The 24,337-nt window shown below is 35.0% G+C and overlaps 1 protein-coding gene across 1 annotated transcript in view; it reads right to left on the minus strand.

Moving 5' to 3' along the window:
- LOC110261960 overlaps window positions 1-24,337 on the minus strand; it is a 92,803-nt gene that overhangs the window by 60,977 nt on the left and 7,489 nt on the right. Inside the window, exons 3-4 of the mRNA XM_021100539.1 lie at window positions 22,309-22,453; window positions 22,154-22,197 (exon numbers count right to left, since the gene is read on the minus strand). Of these exons, the coding sequence (XP_020956198.1) occupies window positions 22,154-22,197; window positions 22,309-22,453 (189 nt within the window). The remainder of the gene's footprint in view (window positions 1-22,153; window positions 22,198-22,308; window positions 22,454-24,337) is intronic.

A 24,337-nucleotide genomic window follows, 5' to 3' on the forward strand; every position in this document is an offset into this window, starting at 1 on the left:
AATGATTATTTTGAATAACATCAGTACTTCATATGTAATAGCAAACTTTTAGCTAACAATGTGTTTATATACTGTTTAACTACCTTCACATTTCTGTAATACGTTCCAATGTTTCTGGCCCTGAAAAAAAGTGACATAGTAGAAGTGATCTAAGTTGAATCCACTTGTATTTTTAGTTGTACAATGTGATCATTATAATGAATTATATTACATGTGTTTATTATTATTGATTCATACACATGCCTGAGTAAATAAGTAAATATTTTGCTGAAAACACAGAATTTTATTCTGCCCTCTGCTTTGTAATTGTTGCTAAGATAAACATAATTTCTGCTTAAAAAAGGACAGACTTTAAGAATCATTTCAAAATAAAGTTAATGAAATCAAATTTCTCTTGTGTCTACTACCTATTGTTATCTATCAGACTACCATAAAATGTAACAGTTTACACAACAATGAAAATATTCCTCATGACTTCTGTTGCATTGGCTGAGTGACTAGTCAGTTGGAGGTCTGACTGGAATAGAACATATGGATGGACACAATCCCACTGACAGATGGAACTGGTGGCTGTTTGGTATACTGCGTGGCCTCTCATTTGCATTTAGGCTTATAGACTTCCCTACATGGCCATCTCAGGGAAATGCTAATGACAGCAAATGGGGAGGCCCCATGGATCTCTCAAGGCCTCAATGCCAGAACTCACACAGAAAATCACAAGGCCTGCCAGCTGGATGGATCAGCAATGCCACATTACAAAGTACCACATACACGTGGCTGGAAGGAATTCGTGACCATTAAGCAATTTTCCACACATATACACATCAGCATCAAGTATACTGATAGAGCACATGAGCGGAGGAATTCCTGTTGTGATGAGATTGTTTCTCATAGTTGTCATCATTTTGATGAGCAGCAGCATCATTACCTCCATCATGACTTTCCTATGAACAAGACATTCTTCTAAACATGTCCTAGTTAATTCATTTGAGCATAAGAAGAACTCTGAAACATTGGCAATGTTATCCAAATTGGTTATGGCATACATGTTAGGAAAATGGTTTTATTTCAATTAATTGATTTATTGATTTCAATTTTTACCATATACTTGAGACATGACTGAGGGTAATTTAATCTCTCCGAGCTTTGGCATTTTGAACTGATAAAATTAGATGGCTGCAATAAAAATTAAGGTCACTTCCACTTCTGAATATTTATGAAAGCATTTCTATTGATCAAGTATCATGGATTATTTATACCAACATGATATTCTTATTTTCATGGCTCTTCCTTTTGTTGTTCTCACTGATGAAAAATATTTGAAATAATTTCATGAAAACTTGCACAAGACTGAGTTTCACATTGGGAGATGCTAAGCTGAAAGCAGATGAGTTTTTGATTCTACCATTTTTATGGTAAAGAATTTCCAAATCAATTATCTTGTAGAAAATTGGAAAATGTTAGCCCTGTTGGTACAGCTTTGATCAATTTCAATACTGCTCTCTTCTCCCTCTTTCTCCATCCAGTCCTTCCTTGTTTTAATGCATCAATCCTAACTCATTATTTATATTTATCTAATAAATGAGTTCTTGTTTACTTAACATTTAATAGACTCAGCTATTTAAATCAACTATATTTTGAAATAAGTTTTTTGTATTATAAATTGCTTTCCATTAAATACTTTTCTATGTTCTCCAATATTCTTAGATCTACAGACATTCCAACAAGGTAAACATAACGTTCTGCAATTAGAAGACTAGCCTATGGCTCAGAGACTTCACATAACTTTGCCAGGATACCATGACTAATTGAGATTGCAATTTAGGTCTCTCTGATTCAAATTAACCATTTTACATGTAAGAAAAATGAGGTATTTTATCTTAAGTTTTCCAAATAAATGTTTAAGAAGCAATCACTGTGCACATTTATTTAAGCTATAATTATTACCTCTTAAATAAATGTAAATAGCATCTCCTAAGTATTTGGCAATACTTACTTATTCTAGACATTGGGTCTCCAAATCCATTAACAGAAATGAAGCATGAAGAACAAGTAAATATTAATGTTGTTTGTTGTATCTTTCCAGTTTAAATGTTTTATGATCAGAAATTAGAGTAGATCTCATTATATAAAGACTATAGGGAAATATGATCTAGAATACATATCAGTTATGCCTATTTCTAACTTTGATGAATATTAATTATGAGTATTTAAGAACCATATTTAAACATCTTTGAATTCCCTAAAGGTAAATCCCACTACTCTTATAGGTTAAATTACATAATTTATATAAATTTTGGAGATGAAGTTATGACTTTTTCTAAAAACTGTCCAATGGTGTTGAAGTAAAGAAGAGCTATAGGGTAGAGATAAAACATGGTTTGATAGGAATTGTTAAATGTTGACGCTGAGAGATGAGTACAAAAGGGGAATTATGCGCTATCTCTACTTTTGTAAGTATTTGAACATTTTAATAACAAAAATGAATGTGTTTAGTCCTTGTACATGGCATGTCTATTTAATGTCTTTACTAGAGATCAATAAAAATTTAATTTGATTCCATAATTAGAACTTGAGTTATATAAACTGATTTATGACCAAATACTGATACTTAACCTAATCTTCTGAAATCATATAAAAAATGAAATTGAAATTGCCTTAGCTATTTATTGCTATTGCCTCCTGGAATCTTTCATCCGGAATCTTTCATCCTCCTGATAATCTAATTCTATTATCACTGATAAACCTAACTATCTACCCCTGGGAGCAAAGAGAGTAATTAATCTTTGATGTATGGTAAGCAAATCAAGTCACTCCATTCTTGGGGCTACAGAGATTGGCTCAGGGATTGATATGTGCCTAATTTGGAATAATCAAGAGGAAAGAATTGTGTGTGAACCCATCAGATACTCACACTATGTTGTGAACTGGATATTGTGATGATTTAAACCTGGGACTTACTGATAAAAAATGCAAACTTTGAAAAGGATTTTGGCGACACATTTGAGTCCTAATTAAATACCTTACACCTGAAACTACATTCATCCCATGCTCTTTTTATAAGAGGCAGTAAATTTATTTTTTATTCACATGCTCATTTGGATAAGGGCTCATTCCCCTTGTAATAGAACAATTCCCAACTGACATGTACACATAAAAGAAAGTGGTATAAAAGGGTAAGTTTGATTTTTTTTTTTAAATTCAAGTTCATTTACAATGTCATGTTAGTTTCTGGTCTACAACAAAGCAATTCAATTATACATATTCTTTTCCATTATGATTATCTGATATTGAATATAGTTCCCTGTTGTTTACCCATTCTACATATAATAGTTTGCATCTGCCAGTCCCAAACTCCCAATCCAACACCCCCCACTTCTCATTGGAAACCACAAGTCTGTTCTCTATGAAACAGTCTGTGAATCTGTTTCGGTTTTTCAGATAGGCTCATTTGTATCATTTTTGATTCTACATATAGGTGATATTATATGATATTTGCCTTTCTCTTACTTCATTTAGTATAATAGCTCTAGGTCCATCCATGCAGCTGCAAATGGCACTACCCCATCCTTTTTTATGGCTAAGTAATATTCAATTGTGTGTGTGTGTGTGTGTGTGTGTGTGTGTGTGTGAGTGTATACATATGTATATATATCACATCTTTATTGATCTGTCAATGGACATTTAGGTTGTTTCATGTCTTGGCCATTGTAAATAGTGCTGCTATGAAAATTGGGGTGCATGTATCTTTTAAAATTACTTTTGTCTATATATATGTCCATATATATGTCATATGGTAACTCTTATTTTTTCAGCTTTTGAGGAACCTCCATACTGTTTTCCATAGTGACTGCACAAATTTACACACATTCCTACTAACAGTGCAGAGGGTCCCTTTTCTCCACACCCTAAAAGATGCTATTTGGAATCTAGTAGCACAAATGCACCTTTCTATAGATAAGAAACAAACTCATGGACATGGAGAACAAACTTGTGATTGCCAAGGGGGAGGGGGAAGGAGTGGGATGGACTAAGGGTTGGGAATTGGTAGGTGCAAACAATTGCATTTGGAGTGGATAAGCAATGAGATCCTGCTGTATAGCACAGGGAACTATATCTACTCACTTGTGATGGAACATGATGGAGGAGAATGTGAGATATATATTATCACTGGGTTACATTACAGCAGCAATTGACAGAACACTGTAAATAAACCATAATTTAAAAAAAAATCTTTCACATTTGAAAATGAGCAATTATGAAACAAAACACAAAAAATAAATATTTGAGAAAAAATAGCTTAAAAATGAATAAGGAAATAAGGAAATCCATAGAAGTATAATTTAATAAAAATAAAACAATTTCTAAAATTATTAAATTCTTCAAAATACTTCTCAATACTATAGAAGTATAGTATTTAATTTAGTTAATAGTATAATATTTAATTTAGTTAATAGTTAGCTATCAGTGCATTATTTAAGACGAAGTCAGATTTGTCATTCTTAATTTGCCATGAATTTTGCTATGGAAATTGTTGACTTCCCCAAAGTTGTTTTAAATATTTTCGTTGAAAGGCTAATTTAATGATAGCATGTTATAACAAAACTTTGCAACTAAATCAAACAGCAACATAAAAAAATGACCATTGAAAAGTTAAGTTAGTATTTTTCAGTGGATAATAACCCAATAAAATACAGAGGTATTAGCCTGATTATTTAAAATAAGGAGTTCCAAACTGTTGATTGCACTTTTTCCTACTATATTGTTCCTACTGCATATTGGGATAGAATAAATACTGTTGTCCAAGTATGTATTTTAAAATAAGCAGTATGGCGACCTCTCTATTATCCTGACATGAAGGAGTAGTTCCTTAGATTGTGAATAGAGATGTGTATATGTATATGTGTGTGTGTGTGTGTGTGTGTATGTAAATAGTTATGTTTAGAAAGAAAAAAACATTTATGAATAAACCATATATGTAATATTTAGTCAGCTTAGCAAGTCCAGAAAAGTGTCTGCTAATGGTTGTTCTTATAAGATTTTGGAAAAGATATACAATCACTAGCAACCCAGGTTTTTGCATTCAACAATACATTTTTTCACATTTTGGTTATAAAGTGAAAAATTAGTGTAATTCTCTTCTTGTTTTAGTCTCTACAGCCTGAAAAGATGTATGTGTGTGAGAACATGTATAATTAACTTCATGTAATCAAAACTTGAATGTTTTCCCCTTGCACTTTCCCTATTATGAAAATTCAACCCTATAAAATTCAATTAATCCAGTTCACATGGCTTCATGTAATCAGATACTACTTTATTTATTCAATCCTTCCTAATTACTATATTGTTTTCAGTATTACATTTATACTAAGGATATATTTATGATAAAATATTTGGGGACAGTTTGAATTTGAAGTTAATTTTAAGACAATTGATCATCTTAAGTTTTTAATACTATTTTTCTACCTTCACATAATAGTTTTGATTAAATAAAAGGAAACCAGGAGGCATAACCAGTCTAAAAACAAAAAGATCGATAAAGACCAATGGGCTTGTTTCATTTAACAAAATGGGATTTCATGCACAATGGACCTATTAATTCATTTCCTATAGGAAGCCTCTGCTCTCCTACCTTTTGAACCTGAGGCAAACATTATCATTTTTGCACACTTGGCGGGAATATATGCAAACATAGTCTCCCTACTAATTTATATTTTAAACAGTAAATATTTTCTATATGTTTCTATCATATATTACAAACATATATATATATAATATTTTAAACATTTTTGTAAGTTGTATTAATTCCTATAAATTATGTATGGATGTATGGATTATTAAAAACAAAATTATTATAGTTCTATGAATGAATCCATATACAGATACCATGAAAATACCATTAGCCCATGGCAGACAAATTAATAAATCAGTGGTGATTTTTAAATTATTTAAACAGCATTATCTGCACCTCCTACAGGACAGGTAGGATCAAAGTTTAAAACACTGCCTAGGAAATAATCATGACAGTCAACGTATTTCCTAAGTATACATATTCATCAACTGCACCAAGATGTCCAAATGATTTTAACTCTCCCTGTATTCTCACAGTGTCAAAAGGATGCTAAGTGGACAGAAATAATAGTCAGCTCAGAGAATTCAGACCCGGAGCACACAGGTTTAAAAAAAAAATTCACAATGAGAAAAATAAAAATCTTCTGTAATCTGATCTTACTTCCTCAATTCCATCTGTTCTCTCCCTTTTTTCTATTTATTATCTAAATTATATACTGAATCTGCTCCCAGCTAAGCACTGAGAATAAAATAAAAAAAGAAGCATGACTCGAATCTGGAGCGTAAATTCTACTGGTTCATAGAAAAGTCAGTGGCTTGCAATCTTTAGTAAATACTATGTCCAGCTATCCTATAATAATTATATCATTACTATTACATGATATATTGTGATAAGAAAACTTATGTAGGAAGTTTAAATTAGATTCTTGAGCCTAGAGAACACTTCTTGAAGGAAAACTAGACAAAAGATGAGAACTGAAAAACCTGGTAAATAGAGGAAATAGTATTCCAAACACAGAATATAATACAGACAAAGCTTAGCTTCAAGAGATAATTCTCTTTATATGTGATAGAAATTTTCAAATATGCATCGTAATGCTATCAACTTTACTTAAAATTTCAGCCTGGGAGTTCCTGTTGTGGTGCAGCAGAAACAAATCCGACTAGAAATCATGAGGTTGTGGGTTCAATCCCTGGTCTCACTCAGTGGGTTAAGGATCTGGCATTGCCATGAGCTGTGGTGTAGATCACAGATGCAGCTCGGATCTGGCGTTGCTGCGGCTTTGGTTGTGGCATAGGCTGGCGGCTACAGCTCCGATCAGACCCCTAGGCTGGGAATCACCATATGCCATGGGTACAATCCTATAAAGACAAAAGACAAAAAAAAAAAAAAAAAAAAGTCAGCCTGAACATTCCCCATTTTATAAACACATCCCTGCCATATTTAATGTATAACAAAAGCAATAACTAAAATAGTGATTCACAGTGAGTCCTTAACATGTGTCCAGAATTGCTCCTTGTGCTTTAATACTCAAATCTTTGGCATAAGTTTGAATGTCATCTCATTTTATAGATGTATTTTTTTGTCTTTTTTTTTAGGGCTGCACCTGAGGCCTATGGAAATTCCAAGGCTAGGGTTTGAGTAGGAGCTGTAACTGCTGGCCTACACCACAGCCACAGCAATATGGGATCTGAGCTGTGTCTTGGACAAACAATACAGCTCAGGGCAACGCTGGATCCTTTAACACAAGAGTGAGGGCAGGGATCAAACACGTGTCCTCATGGATACTAGACGGGTTTGCTACCATTGAGCCACAACAGGAACTCCTATAGATGTATTTTATTAATAAAATAATTATATACTCACAAGAAAGTTAAATGTGTGCATTGTTGGTCTATTAACTATTTATGAATATTCTATTTATTTTTATTTTAGAAATATTAATTCTTTGTACAATATTTTACAAATGTATTCAGTGGTTTTAAGGAATCACTGAAATTACCAAAATTCAGTATCTCTGAAAGTAACTGGCTACAGTACAAATGGAAATCTAGATGGAGGAAATTTCCAGGGGAAAAAAAAAAGAAGGAATAAAGAAAAGGACAAGTGAATAGTAAGAGATAAAATTAAAATTGGAAGGCTAAGCTATTTTATAAAAAGGGATATCTTTTCAAAAATCTAAGGATGTATAAATGACATGACGGAAATCACCCTTGGCTTGTGGAACCAATGTAACTAATAAAACCCAATGCCTCAAAACGTCATAGTGTAATGCACAAATATCAATAAAAGAGAAAATTATTAGTCTCCAGAAATGAATAATAGACCATTAAGAAATAAGAATTAAGTGATACTAAAATTCTCAATTGCAGTACTGGATAAAACAGGCCAAGCCATTGTTTTTAAAGTATTAACCAATAAGAACTTTCAAATAATAAGCAAACACATTGGCATTCAATTGAATCAACAACAACAAAAAAGATCTCAGAAAAGATCTTAAGGATACATGCCAAAGCCCCACTTGAAAAAAAAAAATTCTTTTGAATGACAAACTAGAACACAAAAAGAAATCCAGAAAATTCTATAAAAAATATATAAAGCAAGATACTTTCATAAATCTGTTTGCAAAAAGCCTCTTTCTATACTTAAGAGAAAAATATGATTTTAAAAAAGTATAGCCATAATCAACAAAATTCTATACACTATAAACATAATGAGTTTCTGGTGGTTGAATGTACATGGTCTAGGTATTGCAAGAGAAGGCAGGAGTTTTGCAGTCATACAGAAATATATGTATATCTATATATGTTTTTACTACCATGAACTATGTGACCTTAAGTAGGTCATGTGGGGATTCAATGGAAAGAAATTACAAATCTTTTCTAGCTGATGCTCAAGTCCAGCACACACTTGCTTTGAGTGCTGAAGCCAGATGTGCTCCTTTTATAATTATACCAAAAATTCAGGGTTTTTTTGTGTTTAAAATCTGATTGTTTTTATATCTGGATAATTACTGTGTTTGATTAATCCTGGATAGGCCAAAAGAAATATAGTTGTAGTGCTAGATCCAATAGTTTTACTGTTCTACTCTACCATAGGATTGTTTTTCAGTCTAACAATTACATGCAACAAGGAGAACTCAAAGGATGTAGCCATAAAGCAATGTTACTATTCCCTTTCCACACCTACTCAAATGCATTTAGTTGTCTGGTACTACCTCTATCCTTGAATAAACTGTGAAGATTGTGTCTTAAACTTCCCCTGTCAATCTCTGATAATAAAAGTACTACAGCCACTTTAATCCCGAGAAAAGTAGTCCTGCAAAAATAATCAACACTATATATTTTATTTTTTAAATTTTTTTAATTTTTTAATAGTTATTTTCCCAATACAATTTTTTTCTACTGTATAGTATGGTGACCCAGTTACACAAACATGTACATATTCTATATTCACACATCATGCTCCATCATAAGTGACTAGACATAGTTCCCAGTGTCACACAACAGGATCTCCTTGCTAATCCATTCCAAAGGCAATAGTTTGTAGCTATTAGCCCCAAGCTCCCTAATCACCCCACTCCCTTTCCCTCCCCCTTGGCAACAACAAGTCTATTCTGCAAGACCATGATTTTCTTTTCTGTGGAAAGGTTCATCTGTGTTGTATATTAGATTCCACACATAAGTGATATCATATGGTATTTGTCTTTCTCTTTCTGACTTCACTCAGGATGAGAGTCTCTAGTTCCATCCATTTTGCTGCAAATAGCATTATGTCATTCTTTTTTTATGGCTGAGTAGTATTCCATTGCGTATATATACTACATCTTCCTAATCCAATCATCTGTCAATGGACATTTGGGTTGTTTGCATGTCTTTACTATTGTGAATAGAGCTGCAATGAACATGCAGGTACATGTGTCTTTTTTAAGGAAAGTTTTGTCCAGATATATGCCCAAGAGTGGGATTTCTGGGCCATGTGGTAGTTCCATGTATAGATTTCTAAGGTACTTCCATACTGTTCTCCATAGTGGTTGTACCAGCTTACATTCCCACCAACAGTGCAGGAAGGTTCACTTTTCTCCCCACCCCCTCCAGCATTTGTTATTTGTCGACTTATTAATGATGGCCATTCTGACTGGTGTGAGGTGGTATCTCGTGGTACTTTTGATTTGCATTTCTCTAATAATCAGTGATGTTGAGCATTTTTTTATGTGCTTGTTGCCATCTGTACAAAGGAGGCAAGAACATAAGATGTGAAAAAGATAGTCTTTTCAGCAAGTATTGCTGGGAAACCTGGACAGCAGCATGCAAAGCAATGAAACTAGAATACACCCTCACGCCATGCACGAAAATAAACTCAAAATGGCTGAAAGACTTAAATATAAGACAAGACACCATCAAACTCCTGGAAGAGAACATAGGCAAAACATTCTCCAACATCAACCTTATGAATATTTTCTCAGGTCAGTCTCCCAAAGCAACAGAAATAACAGCAAAAATAAACCAATGGGACCTAAGCAAACTGACAACTTTTGCACAGCAAAGGAAACCTAAAAAGAAAACAAAAAAGACAACTTACAGAATGGGAGAAAATAGTTTCAAATGATGCAACTGACAAGGGCTTACTCACTAGAATATACAAACAACTTATACAACTCAACAGCAAAAAAGCCAACAACCCAACGGAAAAATTGGCAAAAGCCCTGAATAGACATTTTTTTCAAGGAAGATGTACAGATGGCCAACACTATATATTTTATATAAAGCTGAATATTTCCCCCTCCTCTCATTTTGAGTTGCTTTTCTAAACTGCTTCTAAAATCTCCAACATTTGCAATATCTGCCAAAAAATTTCCCCTCCTTTTCCCATACTCCTCCCAGACCATAGGTTTATCCTTGGGAATTCCTTTGGGCACTAGGACAATATGCTATGCAGATAGATCTTAAAAGTATTTGTGCAATGTGGCTTAGCCTCCCTTATCTGATTCTAGGGGCACTGAGACCATCTCCATGTGAATGTGTCAGGAATAGCCTGCTGGATAATGAGAGAAATGTAGCCAAGTCATTTATTCTTGGCTGAACTCAAGCCAACTGCCAAACCTATGATACTGGCCATCTTAGGTTATCCAGTCCTAGCCTAGCTGCCAACTGAAATCTAGGACTAGCCAAGCCGGCTCACAAAAGATAGTGGGAGGTAGGAGGGATGAACTGGGAGTTTGGGACTGGCATATATGCACAGTGAGGTATATGAAATAATTGGCCAATGAGGACTTGCTGTATAGCACAAAGCACTCTGCCTAAATTTCTGTAATAATCTATATGGGAAAAGGTTCTAAGAGAGAATAGATATGAGTATATGTATGACTATGTCACTTTGTTCTACAGCAGAAATTATCACAGCCCTGTAAATTAACTACAAAAAGAAAGCAAGTATAAGAGATTAAAAAAAAAAAAAAAGACAAACCAACAAGCTTACACTTTAAGTCATGAGAAATCAGTGTTTATTCTTTTAATCCACTAAACTGTAGGTAGATATACAGCAAGAGTTTACTGATACTCTCCAGAATGAAGATTGTAGTCAAGTGCAAAATAAGAAACACAAAAGTTTTTTTACTTCAGCAGATGTTGAAGGCTTACCCTTTTCCTCCTGCTTCCTTTAGTGGGCTACCTGATGGATTCCTACTACTACCATTCTCATGTTGTTAGGCTGGTTTCTCCTTATATTGACTGTATTTTTTTTTTCTTTTTGGCCACATCTGCAGCATGTGGAAGTTCCCAGGCCAGGGACTGAACCCACACCACAGCAGCAATCTAAACTGCAGCAGTGATAACCTTGGATCCTTAACCGGCTGAGCCTCAAGGCAACTCCACACTGACTGTTTAATAACTTCATCCTTACTGCCATCTTGTCAAATTTTCTGCATCTGGAAGTTCATATTCATCTTCATTCTGCTCATTTGTTTTGCCTCTTCTCAGACTTCTTGATAAGGACCTTTTAAAAACAATCTTCAGCTAATAGTCCAACCAGAGAGTCCAGGACCAGTTCCTAAAAATCAGGTACCTTTGACTGAGTGTGTAGAAGGTGAAATTATTTCCCAAACATGACCAAAGCCAGGCAGCCTCAAGCCATTTCAGCCTATCTTGGAGAATCTTCTGTATAATTGATGGTTTAAAGTCAATTCAATGTGTCCCAACATTACAGGGGATAAATACATCTCCAAGTAGTTTCCTCAAAGTCCTTCTTCTCAATCAAGGTAAGAGGAAAGAACCACGTCATTCGTGATAAGGAATGGAGCACAGCAGAAACTCTTAAAACTCTGCATCAGTGTAACCACTGCCCTTTCTATTTTCAACTTTTGATTTGAGGGAAAGAATGATCAAGCCAGATTTTAAATGGGTTCTTTTCTCATCCTGCTTAGAAAATCTAGCACCTCAATTTATTATCATGGGGTCTCCACACCTGAGAAAGATAGATCCCTATTTTAACATTCTATTATATCCTGAAAGCTTATCCACTAATTGGCAAAACTCATTTTTTTTGGCTAAAAACATATGTACCAATCATCTACCTCAAATCCAAATGTTGCATTGAAAAAATAAGCAATGAGTATATAATCAAGGTCCAATGCACAGCTCATAAATATCACTCTAGGATTTCCCATATATTTTGCTTTAACCTTTTTTGGAAAGTTTAGTATGATTAAACTTGCAAAAACAACTGCTGTATTTACAAATTAATAAACCAGTTTATGTGTAAGGTTATAAATTATAACCACAAATAAAGTAGTTTTAAGTTTTTTGCAGTTACCTTCAATTGCCCTTTTGGAGAAAATGTCAGGGAGAAAGGGCTTGAACATTGATGCCAGGAATGCCTATCCTGCATTCTGGCTCTGTCAGTCATCAAACTGTGCCAGTTTAGCCAAGTGGCTCCATGGGATTATCATTAAGATTAAAAATAACATACAGCATATATCACACAATTTTTCTTCAGTGCTGTTATCAAAAAGTAAAATATAGGCTGTAAATGGTACAACTTCCCATTTCAAACTTAAAATCAGGTTTCTCTAAGCTGTGCAAGGAGTGTTTTGCAGTATAGTCCCTCTGGGCTGAAAGCATACAGGATGGAGAAGATCCTACCTGACCTCTTACAATGGGGCCCCCAGGACAAGCTGTTCTGTGATTTGAGGTGAATAGGCTTTGGACTTTCAATTGGCTGATGGACTTAGACAAAGCCTTGCCTGTCCCAAGAATTCCATATTAAAACCACAATCTTAGCCTCATCCTGCTAAAACAAACCTACAAGGAGTGTACCTGAGAATAAACCATGAAATGCCCATCAGGATTAAACAATTCATTGACTTATTTGTCCTCACACTGCGAACCTCTATAATATAGAAAGTATCAACCATAGGAGGCATTTAGCATCAGGCATTTTTTACACTACCATCTGCCAAAGGTACTCCAAGAAACATTACTGTTTTAACTTCAAAAAACCTGCAAACATAGTTCACAACTGTATTGACAAAGTAATGGCTATGAAAGTTGGGATTTTAAGTAAATTGAGCTGAGAACAATTTGACAAAATTTTGTTTGTGAGCTCTTTGATTCAAAGATTCAGGCAGAAGTGTAATCTAATTTAGCAGGTGATTACAGTTGTTAGCATGGAAATAGTTTTCTGGCTAAACGGATAGGCTTATTATTTATAAATTTGTTTAATTCTTATTTACTTTTGGGTGCCCAGATGCTTTAGCAGTACGTGACAAAATATATTTTAGATGCACAGATACATGAAACCTAATGCAATAAGCTGCATACACACAAAATAATTAAATTAAACCAGAACAAGTGCTATAGCAGATAAATCAATGCAGGTACAGCACTTAATTTGTGAGACAAATGGTTGTGGTCAAGAGAGTCACAAAGTGCAGAAAGCTACCACAGTAACAACAGGAACAATTCCCCTGCCTTATATCCACATCAACAGCAGACCTGCCACAAGAAAGTGCTTTAACGGACTTCTGCCTAGAATGAAACCAGGCAGATGAATATTTTGATGCAATCTCATCTGAATTTCAACTTAAAAAGTTTTCAGTTGTACAAAGAATAAGAGTAGATTTCTGGAGTTCCTGTCGTGGCGCAGTGGTTAACAAATCTGACTAGGAACCCTGAGGTTGCGGGTTCGGTCCCTGCCCTTGCTCAGTGGGTTAACAATCCGGCGTTACCGTGAGCTGTGGTGTAGGTTGCAGACGCGGCTGGGATCCCGCGTTGCTGTGGCTCTGGCGTAGGCCCGTGGCTACAGCTCCAATTGACCCCTAGCCTAGGAACCTCCATATGCCGCGCGGCCCAAGAAATAGCAAAAAGACAAAAAGACAGAAAAAAAAAAAAAAAAAAAAGAGTAGATTTCCTAGACCCACCTAGGTTCGTTGTTACATCCTAATCTGTAGTCATTTTAGTCATCTCTAAACCAGGAAGAATCTTGGACTGAAACCAATCTATTGAATAATGTTTATCTAATGATGACTATCTGAATACAGAGTATTTTAATTTTTAAAAAAGAACAACCATTTTAAAATAAACATGGAAAGTACTGATCATTTTCTGTAACACACATAAAAAGCTTGTATTTCAGGTTCTTAAAAAAATTTGCACCATTATATACAATTTGAGTGTTTATGGCAGATATTCAGTAGTAAATGTTCGATTTTAAAATACATATTACTTTTTAAATACCCCATCTGATAAATTAGTGTGCTTGTTAAAATGGTGTCTAATAAGCCTAAACTTGATTTTCCTCCCACAATGGATAATTCTTGTTTTTATAGAGCTATCTATGTTCATTGGTATTTTATGTAAACAAATATTTTATCCAGTGAGGAGTTAGTAGAGGAGCCCTGCACTTTCAAGTCTGATTCAAGTTGTATTTTGTTAATATAAAATTCTGTATTATACTACAATCTTGATGGACACTGACTAGCCTGACAAACAGAATTTTGGAAAACCTTAATTTTAATTTTAGTACCTGCATTAATGCAAAATTCCTGGGGCCACAGTCTAAGGGAGTCCAATGATTTCTTGAGAAACTGCATTAGGTTTTTAGAGTAAAGAGCTGAGTAAGATCTCCTATGGGTCTGATGGGTGAGAGGAGTCATAATCATTGTGAAATAGAACCTCATATAAAAAGGCCTTCTCTCCAGGGGTTAAGGTTTTATCAGGGTCTTTATTCTACCTGGGCAAAAAGCAAAAAGCACCCCACTACTTCCCATAGTACTGAAAAAGCACTCCACCACTTCCCATAGTATGGAAAGAAGGAAAAGGGAATAAAAATGCCTTGTAAAGGTCCCATGCCAGGTTCCCTGAAATAATTAATTTTCTTTCCTCTCCTTTTGTTATTTAGTTTTATTTTATTTTTTACTTTTGGCTGCACTTGCAGTGTTTGGAAGTTCCTGGGCCAGAGACTGAATCTGAGCCACAGCTGCAACCTATGCCACAGCCACAGCAATGCCAGATCATTAACCCACTGTGCCATAGGCCAGGGATCAAACACATGCTTCCACAAAGACCTGAGCTGCTGCAGTTTAGGTTCTTAACCCACTGCACCATAGTGGGAACTCCCAGATTTAATTATGACTATAGAATGCCTTCCCTCCTCTACACTACCTGCTTAACAAGGCTCTAGCACAGAACAGTGTAACAGAAATGAAAAAATTTACGATGCATAATTTTGGAAAAAAAATTAGAAAAACCAAAATTTAATAAGGGAGACCAATTAAAATTACACTAGAAGAATTTGAAGCCTCTGATATGTATAACTAGAACAAACGTTAAACACAAGTCAAATTCTAACCATCTTTAACTTAAAATTTTACACTGAAGCCCCAGTGAATTTACTTTACTTCCTGTTATTCAACAAAAAATGCCCAGCTTTATATATATATAGACATACTAAAAGACACATAAAACCAAAGTCTGAAGAGACCCAAGCAATCATCAGAACCAGATTTATGATACAAATGGTGGACTTTTCAGACATGAAGTTGAAAATAACCCCGATTAATATTATTTGTCTAATTGAAAAATTAGACAATATACAAGAACATATAAGCTATAAAGAGAAAGAGTAATTCTAAGAACTGAAAGGAAATATTAGAAAAAAAAGTTTCAGAAACCAAAGAATGCTTTTGTTAGGCCCATCAGTTGACTAGAAACTGAGACAGTCATCAGTGAGATTTAATATAGACCAATAGAAATGTACCACATTAAAATGGAATTCAAAGTGCTAAAAGAATGATAAAGAATTAGGAAGAAGAGAAAGAGGAAGAAGAAAGAGAAACATTATGGAATATCCAAGAACCACAGGAACATCCAGAACTACTATATACAGTGCAAATTTAAAACGTGTAATATATTCATAATTGGACTACCAGGGAGGAGACAGAAAGGAAAAGAAATATTTGAATTAATAATGGCCCAGAAATTTCTAAAATTAAGGACAGAAAACAAACAAAAGATCCAGGAAGCTCAGAGAACATCAGGCAGGGTAAATACCAGAAGGCACACCCAGGCATATTATATTCAAATTGACGACTACCAGAACACCAAAGACAAAGGGAGAGTTTTGAAAAAAAAAGATATGCCTTAATTTTAGAAGAATAAGAACAAGAATTATAATGGACTTCTTAACAGAAACCATAGAAGCAAGAAGTAAAATATTTTAAGTAGTGTAAGAAAATTGTATAGTATTTTTCCTATATTTACTTATTCAAACTGTAATCCTTGGCAAAAATAATTATTGCATCATTTAAGAGAAAAAAAAACATGTGAACTGAAAATAGAAATATAAATATATGAGTAAAGTTAAACTTTTGTTTCCCTCTTTATTGTTTTTCCCTAATTAATCTGTCCTTTAATAAATTTATGTCTCTCTTTTCTGCTAAGGAGAGGTACATTGACAATCTACTCAATAAAGAAAAATCTTAATACAGCCTTTGGTATATATTCTTTCAAAACTTTACTGAAGAAAAGTCATCACAAGAAGGAAAAAAAAAAAAAAGCATTTCTTTATGCCTTGGATAAAAGAGCTATTCCAGATGTTAGCATCCTGTCCTCCCTCCAAAGAACTGTTGATTTGAACTTTAGCAGTAAACGGCATTCTAATCTTGTTGCCATAGATATAGCAAAGCTTCTGGCAGGTTACTGCTTTGTGTTAGGCTCTGTCACTGGGGAAAATGTTCTTGTCTGGGGAAGAAAATACCTGCCAGGAGCAGACGGGGGCTTAACATGGTGTCAGCATTGTGAAAAAGTCAACATTTACTCTGTAGTTCTCTGCAAGACTAACGAAAATCAAAGGCACCTCCAGTAGAGTGACAGCCAAGGACAAAGTGATGGGGCAAAAGGAGGGCTAGATTCCTGAAATAACATGAATTCCCTTGCATATTTATTAGGGCTGCCAAAACACACAGCCACGAGAACAATAGCAATTTATTATCCAGCCTTTCTGGGGTCCAAGACCAAGGTGTCAGCAGGGCCTGTTCCTACTTAGAGCTGTGGAAGGATCCATTCCAGGCCTCTCTCCTTGGCTTGCAGATGGCTATCTTTTTCTTACATCTTCCTATTGTCTTCCCTTTATGCTTTGATCTATGTTCACACATTTCCCCTCCAAAAGAGCCTAGTCATATCCTGGAGGGCCCCAACAACCTCACTTTAGATTAATGACCTCTGTAAAACCCTCTCTCCAAGGAAGGTCATATTTTGAGATACCAGAGGGTACACATTCGACATATACTTTTGTTAGGAACATGACTCAACTGATAGCACTTACAAACACTGAGAGAGGATTATTTTACCTAGAGTTTCCTCAGGCTATAGTTTCAACTGGTCACACTTACCAATATATTCATGTCACGTATGAGATTTAAGTAATTAGCAAAGACAATTTTAGTTAATAATTTATTAAACATGTGAAAAGAAAAATACTGGTCAAAATGTTAACTCTATTTTGGTTAATGGGACTTATGGAAGGACTTAGGATTTTGGATGTAAAGGCAAATTTTATATTTTGCCCTAAGTCTATTCTCACCAGTATAATATTTTTGCTATGGATTGGGCTGTAAGGCTGTTAGGCTTGTTTTGAAATGCTTACAAAGTTAATGTAATTCCATCTGACCTCTGTGAATCATTGGAATTATTTTGTTTAATATTTTAATAAAAAGACTCACTTTTAGAGGAAGAACATAAAGAACTGGGTTTTCCCTTCTTCCTGAGACAACTAAAAAGTTATGGAAGAAAATGAAAAAAAAAATGTTTCTTAAGACATTGAAGCAATGTAGAATGTTTTTTCCTAGAGAAATAGATCACATGAAAAAATTTTCAATATCATTATTCATTAGGGAAATGAAAATCAAAACTATAATAAAATAACACTTTATATCCACTAGGATAGCACAGATCAAAAAGACAGACAATAGCAAGTACTGAACAGGGTAAGGAAAAATTAGAACCCTCAAGCATTGCTGATGGAAATGTAAAATGCTGCAGTCACTTTGGAAAACAGCTCGGCAGTTCCTCAATATTAAACATAGAGTTATTATTTTACTCAGCAATTCTGCTCCTATGTGTCTACCAAGAAATGAAAACATATATCCATATAAAAACTTGTACCAAATATTCATAGCAGCATCATTTATGAACCAAACATTAGAACTCCAAAATCCATCCTACTAATGAAAATTAGTTATATATCCCTATAGTGAAATATTGAGTAATAAATAAGATTTAAACTTTACAACACAGAGGAAGCTTAAAAACATTATGCTAAAGGAAATAGGCCAATAATAAAATAACACCTGTTTTGTGAAACTAGCTAAATAAAATATCTAGAACAGACCAATCTAAGAAGAAAAGCAGATTAGTAGTTTCCCAAGGCTGAGGAGGATGAAGCTGGTAAGCAATTGCTAGCATGTATGAAGTGTTTATTGGAGAGATAAAAATGTTCTAATGTTAGATAGTGTTGATAAGTTTTTGAATATAAAAACTACTCATGTACTACCAATGAACTGCATGTTTTAAATTTATACATTTTGTGATAATTACACCTTAATAAAAGCTGTTATAAAGTAGTAGAAAATTAAAGTTTAAATATAGATATGGTAGTGTTAGTAGAAAAACAATTATAGTGAGATTCAATTTGTTCAAGAATATAAATTATTTAGCATGTTAAGAAATCAAAATTATAGAAAAATACCCAAAAGGAAGCCTAGAAAATATAATGCCCAAGATAAAAAACACATTGGATGAAATTTACAGAAGATTAAACATTATAGAATATTATAATACTTGAAGACTCAACAGTAGAAATAACCTCAAATCAAAAACAGAAAAATGCTCAGGGAAGTAAAATCTGAGCATTAGTGAACTCTGGGACAGTGTCAAGCATCAAAAGATTTGTGCATTGAAGTCAATGAATTGAAGGGGTGATGAAAAATATTTAAATAAAGGTCAATATTTTCTAAACTTTATGAAAAAGTATATACATACACACACAGGTATAAGATATTCAACAACCCAGACATAAAAACATGAAGAAAATACACTTGGGCATATTGCAAATAAGTGGCTTAAAACCAATCATAAATATAACATATAACATTATAATAGCTAAAATAAGACCAAGGCAACATAAATGCTAATAAGGATGCAGATAAAAATGGATCTCTCACAGTATAGCTACTCTGAAAGGTAGTTTAGCAGTGTCTTTAAAAACCTATATTTAACCATATAACTCTACAGTTGCATTGCTGGACATTTATTCCAGATAAATAAAAACTTGTGTCTATACAAAACTCTCTACACAATTTTTCAGAGCAGCTTTGTCTGGAATGGCCACAACCTGGAAGCAGCCATGTCCCTCAGTACGGGAAAGGTTATACTAACTGTTGTTTCCTTCAAGCCATTCAGCTTTGGAGTGGTTTATTTTGCAGCACTACGGTGACAATAGCTTACCAATATATGCCCACTTGCCTTGCCTCTTCTCTACAGCCCTAAAAAGGATGGATGTTTGTCATCAGTGACTGTGGCAACAGCTAGCTATCCTCCAACATCTCTTCTACTCTTCTGTTATCCCAGAGTAATAATACCTATGATTTTTATCTGGCCATATGGCTATCTGAATTAAGATTACATTTCCAACATCTCTTATAATTAGGTGTGGCAATGCAACTAAATTTTGACCAATGGAATGTAAGTGCTATATATGACATTCCTGGGCACCTTCTCTAAGAAATAACTGACATTCATCCTTTTCCCTCTCTTTCTTGCTTCTTTACCTTTCCATACAAAGTAAGTAACAGCAAAACCTCAAGCAACCCTTTTGGATATGAGGTGGAAGCTATGATTTGAGAATGGCAAAGCAAAAAAGAAGGAATGAGGTTTCCTTCTGATCATGGAGATGCCATATTAGTCCAGAGCTATGTATATCTGAATTTCCATTATGTGAAAGTTATATAAGCTTTTACCTTACCTTTTCTGTCATTCAAAACAGAACTCAGTCTTTATTGAGTGGCTTCTTATCTGAGCTACCTGTTTTCATAAGCTTATCTTGTCAAACCAACCATGCTAGACACCACATATTTCATAGCTTTTAAATAATATTTACTAAGTACTTACTAAATGTTATGCAATATGATAATGAGGACATAGTAGTAAGGAGCTAGACAGGTGTGCTCCCTTGCCCTAGGGGCTTTAAAAAAGAGAGGGGGGGGGAATCTTAAAAGCAGCTAGAGCAAAATAAACACACTCCCCACAGAAAAGCAAATAAGACAGATTTCTTGTTTAAAAAAAAAAAAAAGGCAAGCTGGAAGATAGCGGAGAAAAATCTTTTAAATATTTAGAAAAATTGCCAACCAAGAATACTTTGGCCAACAAAAATATCTTTCAAAAATTAAGGCTTTTAAAAATACACATAATGGCAAATATGCCAAACAAATTAGTAGTCAGCATATATGCACTACAAGATTATTAAAGGAAGTTTTAAAGTAAAAGAGTAATCATGCTAAAGAAAATCTACATGTGTACAAAGTAATAAAGAACACTTAAATTGGAAACTACAGGGATAAATATAAGAACTATTTTTTAAATCTCTTCAAAATGTAATTGTTTAAACAAAAGCAACCATAGAGAAGTAAAATCTGTGACAAAAATAGCATAAAGTCCATGAGGGGAGAAATAGAAGTGTCCTTATACTATAAATGAGATAGCACAATTAAAGGTAGGCTGATAATTTTTAAAAGTTTTATTATAAACCTTAAGTCGACACAAAGCTATAAACCTAAGTCTATGCTATGGAGATGCAAGGACCAGGTCAGGCCTAAACTGAACTTATATCAGAACAAAGAATACCCCTCCTTTGCTCCCCAGGCAAATAAGCCCCGAGTAAATGCAATGATGGAATACAGCTGGGAGAAAAACAAGAGCACACACCTCTCTAGGCCACACCACAAAAGGGAAACCCAGGACCAAGAAGGGATATATATAAAGCATGTATCTAATAAGCAGAGATAAAATACAATCTTAAGTAATATTCAATTAAGAAAATTAAGAAAATGTTAAAAAAAAAAGGATAATGCATATTAACAACAAACAGAAAGATGGTAGATTTATTTATTTTTGCCTTTTTTGTTGTTTTGTTTTGTTTTTGTCTTCTCTAGGGCCACTTCCTGCAGCATACGGAGGTTCCCAGGCTAGGGGTCTAATCAGAGCTGTAGCCGCCCAGCCTACACCAGAGCCACAAAAGCGGGATCCAAGCCGCATCTGCAACCTACATCACAGCTCATGGCAACGCCAGCTCCTTAACCCACTGAGCAAGGCCAGGGATCAAACCCACAACCTCATGGTTCCATTCGTTAACCACTGCACCACGACGGGAACTCCTATTTTTGCTTTCTTTTTTAGGGCCGCACCCACAGCATATGGAGGTTCCCAGACTAGGGGTCGAATCAGAGCTACAGATGCCAGCCTAAGCCACAGCCTCAGCAATGTGTGATCCAAGCCCCATCTGTGACCCACACCACAGCTCCCAGCAACGCCAGATCCTTAACCACTGAGTGAGGCCAGGGATTAAACCCACATCCTCATGGTTCCTAGTCGGGTTTGTTAACCACTGAGCCAGGAGGGGAACTCCAAGATGGTACATTTAAACCCAACTACATCAATAATCACATAAGTAAATGGTTAAACACACACACTCAAAGCATACACACATGGATAGGAATTAAAAGCAAGACTCTGATATATGCTACCTACAGGAAATCTACTTCAAATATAATGACACAAACAGGTTAAAAGCGAAATGAAACAAATATATACAAAAATGAGAAAAATGTAATCAAAATAAAGTCAATCCAGTGCAGAGTTGTAGAGAGACACCTAAAAATCCTTCCCACCATTACAACAAAGCAAAAGCTGGACAAAATTCAAATCAATAGCTACCCTTGAACTCACCAGAGAACAAACTGCAGGACAAATGAGTAATCTGAAATCTGTAGAAACACAGGCACTTGAAGTAAGAAGTGGGACACTTACTTACTTGGGACAGATGCAGTAGACAGATGCAGCAGAAGGAAATATCAACTGGTAAGAAGATAACAGGCACAATATTTTAAAGACTAGCTAAAGGTCAAATGTAGGCAAAAGTGAAAGTATGGAAGCCTTAGAAGGGAAAAATAAGGGAAAGAGTCATACCTTTTGTAGACTTTTTCTCCGCAAACCACTGGGTGCTCACGGAAGATTGAGGAGCAATCCTTGTGTTGGTGGAGAGCAACAGCAGCTTGTAGGGAAATTTGCAGAGAAGGGTCTCCCTGTCTCCATTCAAATAACAATCCTTACACTGACGGGAGAAAGCAGTAAAAAACACTGTTACCTGGGGCCTTAGAACGTTGAAGGAAATCCAACACAGCTGGGAAAAGAACAATACAAACAAAAATAAACCCCAGCACCGTTCCCAGAGGAAAATTCAAGAATACATGCAAAGCCCAGAACCCCAGCTCCAACAGGGCAAGTAGGACATGTAAAGTCTATGCTTACAAAGATGCAGGGACCAGTTCAGGCCCAAACTGAACTTAGAACAAAGAACACCAGTCCCCTGCCCCCCCAGGCAAATAGGCCCTGAGTAAATGCAATGATGGAATCCAGCTGGGAGAAAAGCAAGAGCATGCACCTCTCTAGGCCACACCACAAAAGGGAAACCCAGGACCAAGAAGGGAGCAGATAGAGGAAACAGAGGAGCAAAAACCTTTGCAAAACCTGCTTCATAGCACAGAGAACTCTGCCTAATATCCTGTAATAACCTATATGGGAAAAGAATCTGAAAAAGGGTGGATGTGTATAATTGAAGCACTGTTGTACAGCAGGCATCATCACAACATTGTAAATCAACTATACTTCAATAAAATTTAAAAAATTGGAAACCTCTGCAAATTAACCCACATCCCAATGTCAAGGTTAGCCAGCAGAATTTGATGGCTACAGCAATGAGAGGAATCACAGCAGCAAGGGGCCTAGAACCCAGCTCAACTCCCGACTGGTTTTTCAGAAGCCCACACATCACAGTCCTGGCAGAACGAACGGAGTCCAAGTTTATAAGCAGAACACAATATTTAACTCATCCCTACACAACAACATTCCAGGTTTGTGATAAAAATTACCAGGCATACAAAAAAAGGGGGAGGAAAAACACATTCTGAAAAGACAAAGTAATTAGCAGAAACAGACTCTGATACGAGACAACTGTTGAAAACAATCAAGCAATTTGCCCCAACTGACATTTATAGAACATTCTACTCTACAAAAATAAGATATGCCGTGAGCCTATTGTGAGTCCATGAAAAGGTGTTCAACATCATCAATCATTAGGAAAGAAAAATGAAGGCATAATAAATGACCATTACATACTCTCCTGAATGATTAAAGTGACTGATACCACCAAAATTGCTCAGAATGTATATTACCCGTAACTCTCATACTGGTAAAATCATTCTGGGAAAAGTTCCGGCAATATCTTACAGAACTAAACATCATTTCTTCAATAATCCTATAATTCTATTACTAGGTATTTAACCCCCCAATAGAAATATGTGCTCAGAAAAAAACAAACTAAAATATTCCAAAGCAGTTTTATGCATGATTAAAAACTAGAAAGAGCTGAACCCACTAATACATGAATGTTTTAAATGAATTGATCTGTACCCATACAAAGTAATGCTGCTCACCATTAGAGATCATTCCCTATTGACTCATTTCAAGTTCTGAAACAGATACAAGTAATATGTGGTCTAAAAATATCAGAACAATAGTTGGCTCTTGTGAGAGGCATGAGTTGAATGGGAAGAGCATGACCAAAATTTGGGGGATGACGGCAATATTCTACATCTTGATTTAGTTTATAAGAGTGTGTGCATTTGTCAAACTCAGAAAGCATACACTAAAATCTGTGAAATTCATTACTCACAAACTGTAAGTTTGACATCAGAAATATCTGTATATAAATACTGAGTTCTATTTAAGATCTGCACACTGAAATATTTAGAAATGTTCTGGTGTCTCTGATTTAGTTTGAAATTCAACAAAAAACTAAGATGGATTGATGGATTAATAGAGGCTGGGTAAAGCATTGGACTTATGATGAAGCAAGAACACCAAAGGGTTTGTGATATAACCTAGAAGAGTGTGTATGTATGTTCACAACAGTTTCTTCAATATTGACATGTTCTAA

This window comes from Sus scrofa, chromosome 8 (assembly GCF_000003025.6).
Source record: "Sus scrofa isolate TJ Tabasco breed Duroc chromosome 8, Sscrofa11.1, whole genome shotgun sequence".
Classification (NCBI taxonomy): domain Eukaryota; kingdom Metazoa; phylum Chordata; class Mammalia; order Artiodactyla; family Suidae; genus Sus; species Sus scrofa.